At 55.6% G+C, this 17,631-nt stretch overlaps 1 protein-coding gene across 1 annotated transcript in view; it reads left to right on the top strand.

Moving 5' to 3' along the window:
* Positions 1 to 17,631, top strand: part of FLNA (filamin A) — a gene marked incomplete at its 3' end in the record, with an annotated part of 93,231 nt that overhangs the window by 24,926 nt on the left and 50,674 nt on the right. The window contains exons 11-18 of the mRNA XM_058822313.1: positions 301 to 424; positions 3,169 to 3,305; positions 6,748 to 6,941; positions 8,401 to 8,514; positions 10,143 to 10,286; positions 13,229 to 13,352; positions 14,714 to 14,874; positions 16,937 to 17,027. Coding sequence (XP_058678296.1) covers positions 301 to 424; positions 3,169 to 3,305; positions 6,748 to 6,941; positions 8,401 to 8,514; positions 10,143 to 10,286; positions 13,229 to 13,352; positions 14,714 to 14,874; positions 16,937 to 17,027 — 1,089 coding nt within the window. The remainder of the gene's footprint in view (positions 1 to 300; positions 425 to 3,168; positions 3,306 to 6,747; positions 6,942 to 8,400; positions 8,515 to 10,142; positions 10,287 to 13,228; positions 13,353 to 14,713; positions 14,875 to 16,936; positions 17,028 to 17,631) is intronic.

Raw genomic sequence — 17,631 nt, 5'->3', positions numbered from 1 at the left:
TTTTTTTTTTTGTTGTTGTTGTTTTTTGGGATTTGGGGTTTTTTTGGGAATTCCGGGGTTTTTTTGGGGCTGATCCCATTTTTTTCTCCCCCCCCAGAGGATCTAGAGACCACGGAGCAGAAGGATTTGGGGTTTGGGGTGATCCCATTCCTGAGTGCATTTTTTGGGGGGGATTTTGGGGGTTTTTGTGTTTGTTTGTTTTTTTTTTTTTTTTAATTTTTTGGGGTTTTTTTTGGAATTCCCAATTTTTCCCGATTCTGGGGTTTTTTTGGGTCTGATCCCGGTGTTTTGTGCCCCCAGAGGGCCTGGAGGCCGTGAAGCAGAAGGATTTGGGGGATGGAACCTTTGGGTTCGAGTATTTCCCCACCGTGCCCGGGAATTACACGGTGACCGTGAGCTGGGGCGGGCAGGCCGTGCCCCGCAGGTACCGGGGAACTGGGAACAAACTGGGAACAAACTGGGAGGGACTGGGAACAAACTGGGAACAAACTGGGAGGGACTGGGAACAAACTGGGAACAAACTGGGAGGGACTGGGAACAAACTGGGAACAAACTGGGAGGGACTGGGAACAAACTGGGAGGGACTGGGAACAAACTGGGAACAAACTGGGAACAAACTGGGAGGGACTGGGAACAAACTGGGAACAAACTGGGAACAAACTGGGAGGGACTGGGAACGGACTGGGAACAAACTGGGAACAAACTGGGAGGGACTGGGGGGAACTGGGGGGAGACTGGGAGGGACTGGGAACAAACTGGGGGGAACTGGGAACAAACTGGGAGGGGACTGGGAACAAACTGGGAGGGACTGGGAGGGACTGGGGGGACTGGGGGGAACTGGGAACAAACTGGGAGGGACTGGGAACAAACTGGGAGCAAACTGGGGGGACTGGGAACAAACTGGGAGGGACTGGGGGGGACTGGGGGGGATTGGGAGGGGACTGGGAGGGAACTGGGAACAAACTGGGAGGGAACTGGGGGGGACTGGGAGGGACTGGGGGGGACTGGGAACAAACTGGGAACAAACTGGGAGGGACTGGGGGGAACTGGGAACAAACTGGGAAGGACTGGGAACAAACTGGGGGAACTGGGGGGACTGGGGGGACTGGGAGGGGATTTGGAACAAACTGGGAGGGACTGGGAGGGAACTGGGATGGACTGGGGGGACTGGGAGCAAACTGGGAACAAACTGGGAGGGACTGGGGGGGACTGGGGGGGGATTGGGAACAAACTGGGGGAACTGGGAACAAACTGGGGGGACTGGGAGGGACTGGGAACAAACTGGGAGGGACTGGGAACAAACTGGAAGGGGATTTGGAACAAACTGGGGGAACTGGGAACAAACTGGGAGGGACTGGGGGGACTGGGAGGGAACTGGGAACAAACTGGGAGGGACTGGGAACAAACTGGGAGGGACTGGGAACAAACTGGGAACAAACTGGGAGGGGATTGGGAACAAACTGGGAGGGACTGGGAACAAACTGAGGGGACTGGGAGGGACTGGGGAGTCTGGGGGGGACTGGGGGGGACTGGGAACAAACTGGGATGGACTGGGGGGAACTGGGAGGGACTGGGGGGAACTGGGAACAAACTGGGAGGGGATTGGGAGGAACTGGGAGGGAATTGGGGGGAGTGAGAGGGACTGGGAGGGGATTTAAGGGGGTCTGGGACAAACTGGGATGGACTGGGAGGGGATTGGGATGAACTGGGACAGACTGGGAGGGGACTGGGACGGTTTCAGGGCACTGGTTTGGACTGGTTTGGACTGGGAGACCATTGGTGCCCATTTAGGGGTTTTGGGGCCGTTCTGGGGCCGTTTTTGGGGCCGTTTTTGGGGCAGTTTTGGGGTGTCCCTGACCCTGTCACTGTGTCCCCAGCCCGTTTGAGGTGACCGTGGGTGACCATTGATGACCATGGGTGACCATGGGTGACCATGGGTGACCATGGGTGACCATGGGTGACCATTGATGACCATGGGTGCTTTTTGGGGTTTTTGGGGCAGTTTTGGGGTGTCCCTGACCGCTCCCCATTGTCCCCAGCCCGTTTGAGGTGACCGTGGCCCCCGAGGGTGACACTGGGTGACCATGGGTGACCATGGGTGACCATTGATGACCATGGGTGACCATTGATGACCATTGATGACCATGGGTGACCATTGATGACCATTGATGACCATTGGTCACCATTGATGACCGTTGGTGACCATTGATGACCATGGGTGACCATTGATGACCATTGGTCACCATTGACGACCATTGATGACCATTGGTGACCATGGGTGACCATGGGTGACCATGGGTGGTTTTTGGGGCCGTTTTTGGGGCAGTTTTGGGGTGTCCCTGACCCTGTCACTGTGTCCCCAGCCCGTTTGAGGTGACCATGGATGACCATTGGTGACCATGGGTGACCATTGGTGACCATTGGTGACCATGGGTGACCATAGGTGACCATTGATGACCATGGGTGACCATTGGTGACCATTGATGACCATTGATGACCATGGGTGACCATTGGTGACCATTGATGACCATGGGTGACCATTGATGACCATGGGTGACCATGGATGACCATTGGAGACCATTGGTGACCATTGGTGACCATTGGTGACCATTGGTGACCATGGGTGACCATGGGTGACCATTGGTGACCATTGGTGACCATTGATGACCATGGGTGACCATTGATGACCATGGGTGACCATTGATGACCATTGGTGACCATTGATGACCATGGGTGGTTTTTGGGGCCGTTTTTGGGGTTTTTGGGGTGTCCCTGACCCCTCCATGTTGTCCCCAGCCCATTTGAGGTGACCGTGGCCCCCAAGGGTGACACTGGGGACACTGGGTGACCATTGATGACCATTGGAGACCATTGATGACCATTGATGACCATGGGTGACCATGGGTGACCATGGGTGACCATTGGTGACCATTGATGACCATTAATGACCATTGGTGACCATTGGTGACCATTGGTGACACTGGGTGACCATGGGTGACCATTGATGACCATGGGTGACCATGGGTGACCATTGGTGACCATTGGTGACCATTGATGACCATTGGTGACCATTGGTGACCATTGATGACCATGGGTGGTTTTTGGGGTTTCTGGGGCCGTTTTTGGGGCAGTTTTGGGGTGTCCCTGACCCCTCCATGTTGTCCCCAGCCCGTTTGAGGTGACCGTGGCCCCCGAGGGCGGCGCCCCCCGGGTCAGGGCCTGGGGGCCCGGCCTGGAGGGGGGGGTGGCCGGGAAAGCCGCGGATTTCATGGTGGAGGCCATCGGGGACGACGTGGGGACGCTCGGTGAGAGCAGAAATTGGGGATTTTGGGGGAGGATTTGGGGTTTTGGGGAGGATTTTTGGGGATTTCGGGGAGGTTTGGGGGAGGATTTGGGGTTTTGGGGAGGATTTTTGGGGATTTCGGGGAGGTTTGGGGGAGGATTTGGGGTTTTGGGCAGGATTTTTGGGGATTTTTGGGGATTTCGGGGAGGTTTGGGGGAGGATTTGGGGTTTTGGGGAGGATTTTTGGGGATTTTGGGGGAGGATTTGGGGTTTTGGGGAGGATTTTTGGGGATTTTGGGGGAGGATTTGGGGTTTTGGGGAGGATTTTTGGGGATTTTAGGGGAGGATTTGGGGTTTTGGGGAGGATTTTTGGGGATTTTGGGGGAGGATTTGGGGTTTTGGGGAGGATTTTTGGGGATTTTTGAGGATTTTGGGGAGGTTTGCGGGAGGATTTGGGGTTTTGGGGAGGATTTTTGGGAATTTTGAGGATTTTGGGGAGGTTTGGGGGAGGATTTGGGGTTTTGGGGAGGATTTTTGGGGATTTTAGGGGAGGATTTGGGGTTTTGGGGAGGATTTTTGGGGATTTTTGGGGATTTCAGGGAGGTTTGGGGGAGGATTTGGGGTTTTGGGGAGGATTTTTGGGGATTTTTGGGGATTTTGGGGAGGTTTGGGGGAGGATTTGGGGTTTTGGGCAGGATTTTTGGGGATTTTTGGGGATTTCAGGGAGGTTTGGGGGAGGATTTGGGGTTTTGGGGAGGATTTTTGGGGATTTTTGAGGATTTTGGGGAGGTTTGGGGGAGGATTTGGGGTTTTGGGGAGGATTTTTGGGGATTTTTGGGGATTTCGGGGAGGATTTGGGGTTTTGGGGATTTTTGGGGATTTCAGGGAGGTTTAGGAGGGTCTGGGGGACGATTTGGAATTTTGGGGAGGATTTTGGGAGGTTTCAGGGAGGTTTTGGGGGTGAATTTTTGATTTTTGGTGAATTTTTGGGGATTTCAGGTAGGTTTGGGAGTGTTTTTGGAAGGATTTGGGATTTTGGGGGATTTAGGAGGACGTCACAGAGGTTTTGGGGTGATTTCAGGCAGGTATTGGGATTTAGGGGGGATTTTAGGGAGGTTTGGAGCAGGATTTTGGATTTTGGGGAGGATTTTTGAGGTGATTTCAGGGAAGTTGGGGAGGGTTTGGGGAAGGATTTTGCGTTTTGAAGAGGATTTGGGGTTTCCCATCCCCAGTTTTGAGGTTCCCGTGACAATTTGAGGGTTTCTCACCCCAAATCCCCGTTCTGCCCCAGGGTTCCCATTGCTGATTTGGGGTTTTCCATCCCCAGTCTCTGTTTCCTTCCCCCACCCAGGTGCACTCTCTGGATTTTGGGGTCCCAATTCCACATTTCTCTCCCCAAAGGTCCCAATTCCACATTTCCCTCCCCAAACCTTGGTGCTCTGGATTTTGGGGTCCAAATTCCGCGTTTCTCTCCCCAAACCTTGGCGCTCTCTGCATTTTGGGGTCCCAATCTGGTTTCTCCTCCACCTCAGGGTTCCATGGTGGATTTTGGGGTCCCAATTCCAAATTTCTCTCCCCAAACCTTGGTGCTCTGCATTTTGGGGTCCCAATTCCAAATTTCTCTCCCCGAACCTTGGTGCTCTGTGGATTTTGGGGTCCCAATTCCATGTTTACTCCCCAAACCTTGCTGCTCTCTGCATTTTGGGGTCCCAATCTGGTTTCTCCTCCACCTCAGGGTTCCATGATGGATTTTGGGGTCCCGATTCCACGTTTCTCTCCCCAAACCTTGGTGCTCTGCATTTTGGGGTCCCGATTCCACATTTCTCTCCCCAAACCTTGCTGCTCTCTGGATTTTGGGGTCTCGATTCCACATTTCTTACCCCAAACCTTGGCGCTCTCTGCATTTTGGGGTCCCAATCTGGTTTCTCCTCCACCTCAGGGTTCCATGGTGGATTTTGGGGTCCCAATTCCAAATTTCTCTCCCCGAGCCTTGGTGCTCTGTGGATTTTGGGGTCCCAATTCCATGTTTACTCCCCAAACCTTGCTGCTCTCTGCATTTTGGGGTCCCAATCTGGTTTCTCCTCCACCTCAGGGTTCCATGATGGATTTTGGGGTCCCGATTCCACATTTCTCTCCCCAAACCTTGCTGCTCTCTGGATTTTGGGGTCCCAATTCCACATTTCTTACCCCAAACCTTGCTGCTCTGCATTTTGGGGTCCCAATTCCATGTTTACTCCCCAAACCTTGCTGCTCTCTGCATTTTGGGGTCCCAATCTGGTTTCTCCTCCACCTCAGGGTTCCATGGTGGATTTTGGGGTCCCAATCTCTGGTTCCTCCCTCCAGACCAGGGTTCCATGATGGATTTTGGGGTTCCCTGATGGATTTTGGGTTCCATGATGCATTTTGGGGTCCCAATCTCTGGTTCCTCCCTCCAGACCAGGCTTCTCAGTGGATTTGGGCTTTCCCATCACTGATTTTGCATTTTGGGGTCGCAGTCTCTGGTTCCTTTCCCCTCAGTGGTTCCTATGATGAATTTTTGGGTTCCAATCTCTGGTTTCTCCTCCAGCCCAGGGTTCCCTGATGGATTTTGGGGTTCCCTGATGGATTTTGGGGTTCCCTGATGGATTTTGGGTTCCATGATGGATTCTGGGGTTCCCTGATGGATTTTGGGTTCCCAATTCCAGGTTTCTCGGTGGAAGGTCCCTCCCAGGCCTGTCTGGGATGGATTTTGGGGTTCCCTGATGGATTTTGGGTTCCCTGATGGATTTTGGGGTTCCATGATGGATTTTGGGGTTCTCTGATGGATTTTGGGGTTCCCTGATGGATTTTGGGTTCCCTGATGGATTTTTGGGTTCCAATCCTGATTTCTCCCCAGGTTTCTCGGTGGAAGGTCCCTCCCAGGCCTGTCTGGGATGGATTTTGGGGTTCCCTGATGAATTTTGGGGTTCCCTGATGGATTTTGGGGTTCCCTGATGGATTTTGGGTTCCATGATGGATTCTGGGGTTCCCTGATGGATTTTGGGTTCCCAATTCCAGGTTTCTCGGTGGAAGGTCCCTCTCAGGCCTGTCTGGGATGGATTTTGGGGTTCCCTGATGGATTTTGGGTTCCCTGATGGATTTTGGGGTTCCATGATGGATTTTGGGGTTCTCTGATGGATTTTGGGGTTCCCTGATGGATTTTGGGTTCCCTGATGGATTTTTGGGTTCCAATCCTGATTTCTCCCCAGGTTTCTCGGTGGAAGGTCCCTCCCAGGCCTGTCTGGGATGGATTTTGGGGTTCCCTGATGGATTTTGGGTTCTCAATTCCAGGTTTCTCAGTGGAGGGTCCCTCCCAGACCCACCTGGGATGGATTTTGATTCCCAATCCATGATTTCTGCCCAGGTTTCTCGGTGGAGGGTCCCTCCCAGGCCTGTCTGGGATGGATTTTGGGGTTCCCTGATGGATTTTGGGTTCCCCATTCCAGGTTTCTCGGTGGAAGGTCCCTCCCAGGCCCGCCTGGAGTGCGAGGACGGCGGCGACGGCTCGGGCCGGGTGCGGTACTGGCCGCAGGAGCCGGGGCTGTACGCGGTGCACGTGCTGTGCGACGGCACCGACATCAAGGGCAGCCCCTTCATGGCCGAGATCCGGCCCCAGAGCAACGACAGCTTCCCTGAGAAGGTGGGAGAGACCCCAAAATGCCCTGAAATACCCCAAAATCCTGCCCCAAATCCCGCCCCAAATCCCGCCCCAAATCCTGCCCCAAATCCCCCAAATCCTGCCCCAAATCCTGCCCCAAATCCCCTAAATCCTGCCCCAAATCCCGCCCCAAATCCTGCCCCAAATCCCCTAAATCCTGCCCCAAATCCTGCCCCAAATCCTGCCCCAAATCCTGCCCCAAATCCCCTAAATCCTGCCCCAAATCCTGCCCCAAATCCCCCAAATCCGGCCCCAAATCCGGCCCCAAACCACCCAAATCCCGCCCCAAATCCTGCCCCAAATCCCGCCCCAAATCCTGCCCAAATCCCCCAAAATCCTGCCTGAAATCCACACCAAAATCCCGCCCCAAATCCTGCCCCAAGTCCCCCCTTCATGGCCGAGATCCGGCCCCAGAGCAACGACAGCTTCCCTGAGAAGGTGGGAGAGACCCCAAAATGCCCTGAAATACCCCAAAATCCTGCCCCAAATCCCCCAAATCCTGCCCCAAATCCTGCCCCAAACCCCCAAATCCCGTCCCAAATCCTGCCCTAAATCCCGCCTCAAATCCTGCCCCAAATCCTGCCCCAAATCCCCCAAATCCTGCCCCAAATCCCCCAAATCCTGCCCCAAATCCTGCCCCAAATCCCCTAAATCCTGCCTGAAATCCACACCAAAATCCTGCCACAAATCCTGCCCCCAATCCCCTGAAATACCCCCTGAAATCCTGGCCCAAATCCTGCCCCAAATCCCCCAAATCCTGCCCCAAATTTCCCCCAAATCCTCCCCCAAATTTCCCCTGAATTCCCCTGGAATTCCAGAATTTCCCCCAAATCTCCCTGAATTTCCATTTAACGCCCTCCAAATCCCCCCAAAAAACCCCAAATCCCCCCAAATTCCCCCAAATCCCCCAAATCCTCCTCAATTTTCCCCTGAATTTTCCCCTGAATCTCCCCCAAATCCTCCCCCAAATTTCTCCTGAGTTCCCCTGGAATTCCAGAATTTCCCCCAAATTTCCCTGAATTTCCCCTTAATTCCCCCCAGATCCCCCCAAATTCCCCCCAAATCCTCCTCAATTGTCCCCTGAATTTCCCCCAAATTTCCCCCAAATCCTCCCGCAAATTTCCCCTGAGTTCCCCTGGAATTCCAGAATTTCCCCCAAATTCCCCTGAATCTCCCCCAAAATTCCACCTGAATTTTCCCAAATCCCCCCAAATCCCCCAAATCCTCCTCAATTTTCCCCTGAATCTCCCCTAATTCCCCCCAAATCCTCCTCGATGTTCCCCTGAATCTCCCCCAAATTTCCCCCAAATCCTCCCCCAAATTTCCCCTGAATTCCCCTGGAATTCCAGAATTTCCCCCAAAATTCCACCTGAATTTTCCCAAATCCCCCCGAATGCCCCCAAATCCCCCAAATCCCCCCGAATTTCCCCGCTTTGCCCAGGTGAAGGCGCAGGGCCCGGGCTTGGAGCCCTCGGGGGTGGTGCTGAACAAAGCGGCCGAGTTCAGCGTGGACGCGCGGCACGGCGGCAAGGGCAACCTCAGGGTCTACATGCAGGTGGGGGATTGGGAATTTTGGGGATTTTTTGGGAATTTTTGGGAATTTTGGGGGATTTTTGGGATTTTTTTGGGAATTTTGGGGGGTTTGAGAGGGATTTTGGGGGGTTTCAGGGGGGTTTTTGGGGGAGATTTAGGGGAAATTTTGGGGGTTTCAGGTGGAAGGGAAACCTCAAAGTGCAGATGCAGGTGGGGATTTGGGAATTTTGAGATTTTTTGGGAATTATTTGGGAATTTGGGGGATTTTGGGGGATTTTTTGGGAATTTTCAGGAATTTTTGGGGAATTTTGGGGGATTTGAGAGGGATTTTGGGGACATTTCAGCAGTTTCAGGGCAGATTTAGAGGCAATTTTTGGAGGGGTTTGGAGGGAAGGGCAACCTCAGGGTGCACATGCAGGTGGGGATTTGGGGGATTTTGGGGATTTTGGGGAATTTTTGGGGATTTTTGGGAATTTTTGGGGAATTTTTGGGGGGTTTGAGAGGGATTTTGGGGGGTTTCAGGGGGGTTCTTGGGCTTTTTTTGGTGGAATTTTGGGAGTTTGTGGGGTAGAGAAACCTCAGGGTGCACATGCAGGTGGGGATTTCAGGGATTTTGGGGATTTTTTGGGAATTATTTGGGAATTTTGGGGATTTTTGGGGAATTATTTGAGGATTTTTGAGGATTTGGGGGATTTTTGGGGGGGTTTGAGGGGGATTTTGGGGCGTTTCAGGAGGGATTTGGGGGAAGGGGTTCAGGTGAATTTTGGGAGGGGTTTGGAGGGAAGGGAAACCTCAGGGTGCACATGCAGGTGGGGATTTCGGGGATTTTTGGGAATTATTTGGGGATTTTGGGTGGATTTTGAGGAGGATTTTGAGGAGGATTTTGGGTGGATTTTGGGAGGATTTTGGGGCAGATTTAGGGGGGATTTGGGGAGGATTTTGGGTGGATTTTGAGGAGGATTTTGGGTGGATTTGGCGGGGATTTTGGGGAGATTTTGGGTGGATTTTGGGGGGGATTTTTTTGTGGATTTTGGGGTGGATTTTGGGGTGATTTGGGGAGGATTTTGGGGGATTTTGGGGAGGATTTTGGGAGGATTTTGGGGAGGATTTTGGGGAGGATTTTGGGGCAGATTTAGGGGGGATTTGGGGAGGATTTTGGGTGGATTTTGAGGAGGATTTTGGGTGGATTTTGGGGTGGATTTGGCGCGGATTTTTGGGGAAGATTTTGGGTGGATTTTGGGGTGATTTTAGGGGGGATTTTGGGTGGATTTTGTGGTGGATTTTGGGGCAGATTTAGGGGGGATTTTGGGAGGATTTTGGGTGGATTTTGAGGAGGATTTTGGCGGGGATCTTGGGTAGATTTTGGGGCAGATTTTGGGAGGATTTTGGGTGGATTTTGAGGAGGATTTGGGGTGGATTTTGGGGGGGATTTTTTTGTGGATTTTGGGGAGGATTTTGGGTGGATTTTGGGGTGATTTTGGGGAGGATTTTGGGGCAGATTTAGGGGGGATTTTGGGGAGGATTTTGGGGTGGATTTGGCGCGGATTTTGGGGGAATTTTGGGGCAGGATTTTGGGTGGATTTTGGGGTGATTTGGGGTGGATTTTGGGGGGATTTTGGGCTTCCTGACCCCGTTATTTTGGGCTGCCAGGACGCGGACGGCAGCCCCGTGGACGTGGCGGTGAAGGACAACGGCAACGGCACCTTCAGCTGCTCGTACACGCCCAGAAAGGCCCTGAAGCACACGGCCATGGTGGCCTGGGGGGGCGTCAACATCCCCCAGAGCCCCTTCCGGGTGAGGCACCCCGAAAACTGCATTGGGGGTGGAAGGGGACAAAAAAACCCCAAAAATTGGGATTTTGGGGGGCTGGGGGGGAGAAATGGCACAAAAAACCCCAAAAAATTGGGATTCTGGAGGGGCAGAAATGGCACAAAAAACCCCAAAAATTGGGATTTTGGGGGAGCTGGGGGAAAAGAAATGGCACAAAAAACCCCAAAAATTGGGATTTTGGGGGAGCTGGGGGAAAAGAAATGGCACAAAAAACCCCAAAAATTGGGATTTTGGGGAGGCTGGGGGAAAAGAAATGGCCCAAAAATTGGGATTTTGGGGGGCTGGGGGGGGGAGAAATGGCACAAAAAAACCCCAAAAATTGGGATTCTGGAGGGCCAGAAATGGCACAAAAAAACCCCAAAAATGAGGATATTAGGGATAAGCGGCTCAAAAATCCCAAAATTGGGATTTTAGGGGGATAAATGCCCCAAAAATTGGGATTTTGAGGGGCTGGGGAGAAGAAATGGCACAAAAAACCCCAAAAAAATTGGGATTTGAGGGGCTGGGGGGAAGAAATGGCCCAAAAATTGGGATTCTGGAGGGGCAGAAATGGCACAAAAAACCCCCAAAAATGAGAATATTAGGGATAAGCGGCTCAAAAACCCCAAAATTGGGATTTTAGGGGGATAAATGCCCCAAAAATTGGGATTTTGAGGGGCTGGGGGGAGAAATGGCACAAAAAACCCCAAAAATTGGGATTTTGGGGGAGCTGGGGGGGAGAAATGGCACAAAAAACCCCAAAAATTGGGATTTTGAGGGGCTGGGGGGAGAAATGGCACAAAAAAACCCAAAAATTGGGATTTTGGGGAGGCTGGGGGAAAAGAAATGGCACAAAAAACCCCAAAAATTGGGATTTTGGGGGAGCTGGGGGGGAGAAATGGCACAAAAAACCCCAAAAAATTGGGATTTGGGGGCCTGGGGGAAGAAATGGCCCAAAAATTGGGATTCTGGAGGGGCAGAAATGGCACAAAAAACCCCCAAAAATGAGAATATTAGGGATAAGCGGCTCAAAAACCCCAAAATTGGGATTTTAGGGGGATAAATGCCCCAAAAATTGGGATTTTGAGGGGCTGGGGGGAGAAATGGCACAAAAAAACCCAAAAATTGGGATTTTGGGGAGGCTGGGGGAGAAGAAATGGCACAAAAAACGCCAAAAATTGGGATTTTGGGGGGGCTGGGGGGAAGAAATGGCACAAAAAACCCCAAAACTTGGGATTTTGAGGAGGCTGGGGGGAAAGAAATGGCCCAAAAATTGGGATTTTGGGGGGCTGGGGGGGGAGAAATGGCACAAAAAAACCCCAAAATTGGGATTCTGGAGGGGCAGAAATGGCACAAAAAACCCCCAAAAATGAGGATATTAGGGATAAGCGGCTCAAAAACCCCAAAATTGGGATTTTAGGGGGGTAAATGCCCCAAAAATTGGGATTTTGGGGGTCCTAGCCTGGAGTGTTTGGATTTTGAGGGGGTCCCAACTCCGTTTTTGGGGATTCTGGGTTCCTCAGAGAATCCTACACCTCCAATTTTTGGTGTTTAAAACTCAATTTTTGAGCTTTTTGAGCAGTCCTGAGTTCCTGGGGTTCCCGTATTTGGCCCTGGGGCTGTCCCCAGTTTTGGCGCCGGGGGTTGGGGGGTTTTTGGGTGTTTTTTGGGGGTTTTTGGGGTGATTTTGGGGTGTTTTGGGGTGGTTTTGGGTGGTTTTTGGGGTGATTTTGGGGTGTTTCTGGGTGGTTTCTGGGTATTTTTGGGGGGTTTTTGGGGGGTTTTTGGGGTGATTTTGGGATGTTTTGGGGTGTTTTTGGGTGGTTTTGGGGGGTTTTTGGGGTGTTTTGGGGGTTTTGGGGTGTCTTTGGGGGGTTTCTGGGTGTTTTTGGGGTGATTTTGGGGTGATTTTGGTGTTTTCGGGGTGCCCTGGCCCCGTGTCTCCCCCAGGTTGGGGTGGGGGCCGGCAGCCACCCCCACAAGGTGACGGTGTGGGGTGTTTTGGGGTGTCTTTGGGGTGTTTTGGGGTGTTTTTGGGGTGTCTTTGGGGGGTTTCTGGGTGATTTTGGGGTGTTTTTGGGGTGCCCTGACCCCGTTTGTCCCCCAGGTTGGGGTGGGGGCCGGCAGCCACCCCCACAAGGTGAAGGTGTGGGGTGTTTTGGGGTGTCTTTGGGGGCTTTTGGGGGTTTTTGGGGTGTTTTCGGGTGTCTTTGGGGTGTTTTGGGGGTTTTTTGGGGTGTTTTGGGGTGTTTCTGGGTGTTTTTGGGGTGATTTTGGGGTGATTTTGGTGTTTTTGGGGTGCCCTGACCCCGTGTCTCCCCCAGGTTGGGGTGGGGGCCGGCAGCCACCCCCACAAGGTGAAGGTGTGGTGTTTTTGGGGTGTTTTTGGGTTGTTTTTGGGGTGATTTTGGGGTGATTTTGGTGTTTTTGGGGTGCCCTGGCCCCGTGTCTCCCCCAGGTTGGGGTGGGGGCCGGCTCCCACCCCCACAAGGTGAAGGTGTGGGGTGTTTTTGGGGTGTTTTGGGGGTTTTTGGGGTGTCTTTGGGGTGTTTTTGGGGTGTTTTTGGGTTGTTTTTGGGGTGATTTTGGGGTGATTTTGGTGTTTTTGGGGTGCCCTGACCCCGTTTGTCCCCCAGGTTGGGGTGGGCGCTGGCAGCCACCCCCACAAGGTGAAGGTGTGGGGTTTTTGGGGGTTTTTGGGGTGTCTTTGGGGTGCTTTTGGGGGTCTCTGCGTGTTTTCGGGGTGCCCTGACCCCGTTTGTCCCCCAGGTTGGGGTGGGGGCCGGCAGCCACCCCCACAAGGTGAAGGTGTGGGGTGTTTTTGGGGTGTTTTGGGGTGTTTTTGGGGTGTCTTTGGGGGGTTTCTGGGTGTTTTTGGGTGGTTTTTGGGGTGATTTTGGGGTGCCCTGACCCCGTTTTTCCCCCAGGTGGGGGTGGGGGCCGGCTCCCACCCCCACAAGGTGAAGGTGTTCGGGCCGGGCGTGGCCAAGACGGGGTTAAAGGCTCTGGAGCCCACCTACTTCACTGTGGACTGCGCTGAGGCCGGCCAGGGTGGGTGAGGGGCGCTGGGGGGGTCCGGGAGGGATTTGGGGGGGTCCGGGAGGGATTTGAGGTGGATTTGGGGGGATCTTGGGGGCATTTCGGGGGGTCTGGGGGGGTTGGAAGGGTCATGGAGGGATTTGGGGGAGTCCTGGGGGGGATTAGAGGGGGTCTGGGGGGATTTGGGGCAGATTTGAGGTGGATTTGGGGGGATCTTGGGGGCATTTCGGGGGGTTTGGGGGGGTTGGAGGGGGATTTGGGGGAGTTCTGGGGGGGATTTGGGGGGGCTGAGGGGATTTTAAGGGGTTTTGGGGGAGAGTTTGGGGGGGTCCGGGAGGGATTTGAGGTGGATTTGGGGGGATCTTGGGGGCATTTCGGGGGGTTTGGGGGGGTTGGAAGGGTCATGGAGGGATTTGGGGGAGTCCTGGGTGGGCTGGGGGGGATTTGGGGGGGCTGAGGGGATTTTGAGGGGTTTTGGGGAGAGTTTGGGGGGGTCTGGGAGGGATTTGAGGGGGTTTGGGAGAGATTGGGGGGGATTAGAGGGGGTCTGGGGGGGATTAGAGGGGGTCTGGGGGGGTTTGGGGCGGATTTGAGGTGGATTTGGGGGGATTTCAGGGGGTTTGGGGGGGTTGGAGGGGGATTTTGGGGGGGTTGGAAGGGTCCTGGAGGGATTTGGGGGAGTCCTGGGGGGGATTTGGGGGGGCTGGGAGAGATTTGGGGGGTTTGGGAGAGATTGGGGGGGATTAGAGGGGGTCTGGAGGGATTTGGGGGGCTCTGGGGGGGTTTGGGGTGGATTTGAGGTGGATTTGGGGGGATCTTGGAGGATTTGGGGGGCTCTGGGGGGATTTGAGGTGGATTTGGGGGGATCTTGGGGGATTTCAGGGATTGGGGGGGTTTGGAGGGGGATTTTGGGGGCCTCTGGGGGGTTTGAGGTGGATTTGGGGGGATCTTGGGGGATTTTGGGGGGCTCTGGGGGGGTTTGGGGTGGATTTGGGGGGATCTTGGGGGATTTCAGGGGTTGGGGGGGTTTGGGACGGGTCTGGGAGGCGTTTGGGGGAGTCCAGGCTGGGCCAGGGGGGAATTTCGGGGGATTTGGGGGGATTTTGGGGGGGGGGGGTCTAATAGAGATTTGGGAGGGATTTGGGGGGCTCTAAAGGGATCTGGGGGGAATCGAGGAGGAATTTTGGGGGGCTCTGAAGGGCTCTGGGGGGTTTTGGAGGATCCCCTCAGGACATCGGCATCAAGCGTTCCCCAGGCACGGTGGGGTTTGCGGCTTCGGTTTGGGGGTCCTGCGGGGTTTTGGGGGTCCCGGGGGTCCCCCCAGATGTCGGGGCGGTTTTTGGGGGTTCCCTGACCCCCCCTTGCCCCCCCAGGTGACGTCAGCATCGGCATCAAGTGCGCCCCGGGCGTGGTGGGCCCGGCCGAGGCCGACCTGGACTTCGACATCATCAGGAACGACAACGACACCTTCACGGTCAAGTACACGCCCAGGGGGGCGGGGCTGCACACCATCATGGTGCTGTTCGCGGGCCAGGTGGGTCTGGGGGCGTTAAATGGGGTCTGGGGGCTTTGGGGGGCTCAGGGAAGTTTGGGGAAATTGGGGAGTTTGGGGTCACTGGGTTCCACACCATCATGGTGCTGTTCGCAGGACAGGGGGGATGGGGGCTTCAGGGGGGGTTAAATGGGGTCTGGGGGCTTCAGAGGGGTCTGGGGGCTTCGGGGGGCTTGAGGGGTTAAATGGGGTCTGGGGGCTTTGAGGGGGTCGGGGGAGTTTGGGGTGTCCAGGGGGTTTGGGGTTTTGGGTCAGTGGGCTGCACACCATCATGGTGCTGTTCGCGGGCCAGGTGGGTCTGGGGGCGTTAAATGGGGTCTGGGGGCTTCGGGGGGCTCGGGGGAGTTTGGGGTGTCCAGGGGGTTTGGGGGAGTTTGGGGGCTTTGGGGTCAGTGGGTTCCACACCATCATGGTGCTGCTCGTGGGACAGGTGCGCCTGGGGGCGTTAAATGGGGTCTGGGGGCTTTAAATGGGGTCTGGGGGCTTTGGGGGGCTCGGGGGAGTTTGGGGAGTTTGGGGGCTTTGGGGTCAGTGGGCTGCACACCATCATGGTGCTGCTCGTGGGGCAGGTGCGCCTGGGGGCGTTAAATGGGGTCTGGGGGCTTCGGGGGGCTTGAGGGGTTAAATGGGGTCTGGGGGCTTTGAGGGGGTCAGGGGAGTTTGGGGTGTCCAGGGGGTTTGGGGTTTTGGGTCAGTGGGCTGCACACCATCATGGTGCTGTTCGCGGGCCAGGTGGGTCTGGGGGCGTTAAATGGGTCTGGGGGCGTTAAATGGGGTCTGGGGGCTTCGGGGGGCTCAGGGGAGTTTGGGTTCAGTGGGTTCCACACCATCATGGTGCTGTTCGCGGGCCAGGTGGGTCTGGGGGCGTTAAATGGGGTCTGGGGGCTTTAAATGGGGTCTGGGGGCTTTAAATGGGGTCTGGGGGTGTTAAATGGGGTCTGGGGGCTTTGGGGGGCTCGGGGGGGTTTGGGGTGTCCAGGGGGTTCAGGGGAGTTTGGGGAGTTTTGGGTCAGTGGGTTCCACACCATCATGGTGCTGCTCGTGGGACAGGTGCGCCTGGGGGCGTTAAATGGGGTCTGGGGGCTTCGGGGGGCTCAGGGGGTTCAGGGGAGTTTGGGGGATTTGGGTCAGTGGGTTCCACACCATCATGGTGCTGTTCGCGGGACAGGTGGGCTGGGGGCGTTAAATGGGTCTGGGGGCGTTAAATGGGGTCTGGGGGCGTTAAATGGGGTCTGGGGGCTTCGGGGGCTCGGGGGAGTTTGGGGTGTCCAGGGGGTTCAGGGGAGTTTGGGGAGTTTGGGGTCACTGGGTTCCACACCATCATGGTGCTGCTCGTGGGACAGGTGGGGCTGGGGGCTTCGGGGGGGGTTAAATGGGGTCTGGGGGCTTCAGAGGGGTCTGGGGGCTTTGAGGGGGTCGGGGGAGTTTGGGGTGTCCAGGGGGTCTGGGGGCTTTGGGGTCAGTGGGTTCCACACCATCATGGTGCTGTTCACAGGACAGGTGGGGCTGGGGGCGTTAAATGGGTCTGGGGGCTTCGGGGTGGTCTCTGGGGAATCTTGGTGGTCTCAGGGGTCTCTGGGGGGTCTCAGGGTGGTCTCGGGGGTCTCTGTGTTTTGGGGGGGGGTCTCTGGGGGGTCTCGGGGGTCTCTGGGGGGTCTCAGGGTGGTCTTGGGGGTCTCTGTGTTTTGGGGGGGGTCTCAGGGGTCTCTCTGTGTTTTGGGGTCTCTCTGTGTTTTGGGAGGGGTCTCAGGGGTCTCTCTGTGTTTTGGGGGGGGTCTCGGGGGTCTCTCTGTGTTTTGGGAGGGGTCTCAGGGGTCTCTCTGTGTTTTGGGAGGGGTCTCGGGGGTCTCTCTGTGTTTTGGGGTCTCTCTGTGTTTTGGGGGGGTCTCGGGGGTCTCTCTCTGTTTTGGGGTCTCTCTGTGTTTTGGGGGGGTCTCAGGGGTCTCTCTGTGTTTTGGGGTCTCTCTGTGTTTTGGGGGGGTCTCGGGGGTCTCTCTCTGTTTTGGGGGGGTCTCGGGGGGTCCCTGACCCCGCTGCCCCCCAGGCCACGCCCAGCAGCCCCATCCGGGTCAAGGTTGACCCCGCCCACGACGCCAGCAAGGTCAAGGCCGAGGGGCCCGGCCTGAGCCGCTCCGGTGGGTCTGGGGGCTGCGGGGGGAAATTGGGGAGGAAGTTGGGGGTCTGGGGGCTGCGGGGGGAATTGGGGAGGAAGTTGGGGGTCTGGGGGCTGCGGGAGGAAATGGGGAGCTTTGGGGGACTCACAGGGACTCCAGAGGGGGAATTGGGGGGCAAATCTGGGGGTCCTGGGGGCTGGGGAGGGAATTAAGGGGGAGAAATTGGGGGTCTCAAATTCCCACCAGGCTGAGCTGCTTTGGTGGGTCTGGGGGAATTGGGGAGGAAGTTGGGGGTCTGGGGGCTTTGGGGGGGAATTGGGGAGGAAGTTGGGGGTCTGGGGGCTTTGGGGGGAATTGGGGAGGGAGTTGGGGGTCTGGGGGCTGCGGGGGGAAATGGGGAGCTTTGGGGGGCTCAGAGGGGGAATTTAGGGGGGAATCTGGGGGTCCTGGGGACCGGGGAGGGAATTAAGGGGGAGAAATTGGGGGTCCCAAATTCCCACCAGGCTGAGCTGCTTTGGGGGGTCTGGGGGCTTTGGGGGGAATTGGGGAGGAAGTTGGGGGTCTGGGGGAATTGGGGAGGAAGTTGGGGGTCTGGGGGCTTTGGGGGGGAATTGGGGAGGAAGTT

The sequence above is a fragment of the Ammospiza caudacuta genome, chromosome 32 (genome assembly GCF_027887145.1).
Source record: "Ammospiza caudacuta isolate bAmmCau1 chromosome 32, bAmmCau1.pri, whole genome shotgun sequence".
NCBI classification, from domain to species: Eukaryota; Metazoa; Chordata; class Aves; order Passeriformes; family Passerellidae; genus Ammospiza; species Ammospiza caudacuta.
The sequence above is the reverse complement of the archived record's forward strand: the minus strand, read 5'-3'. Positions and strand labels throughout refer to the sequence as shown.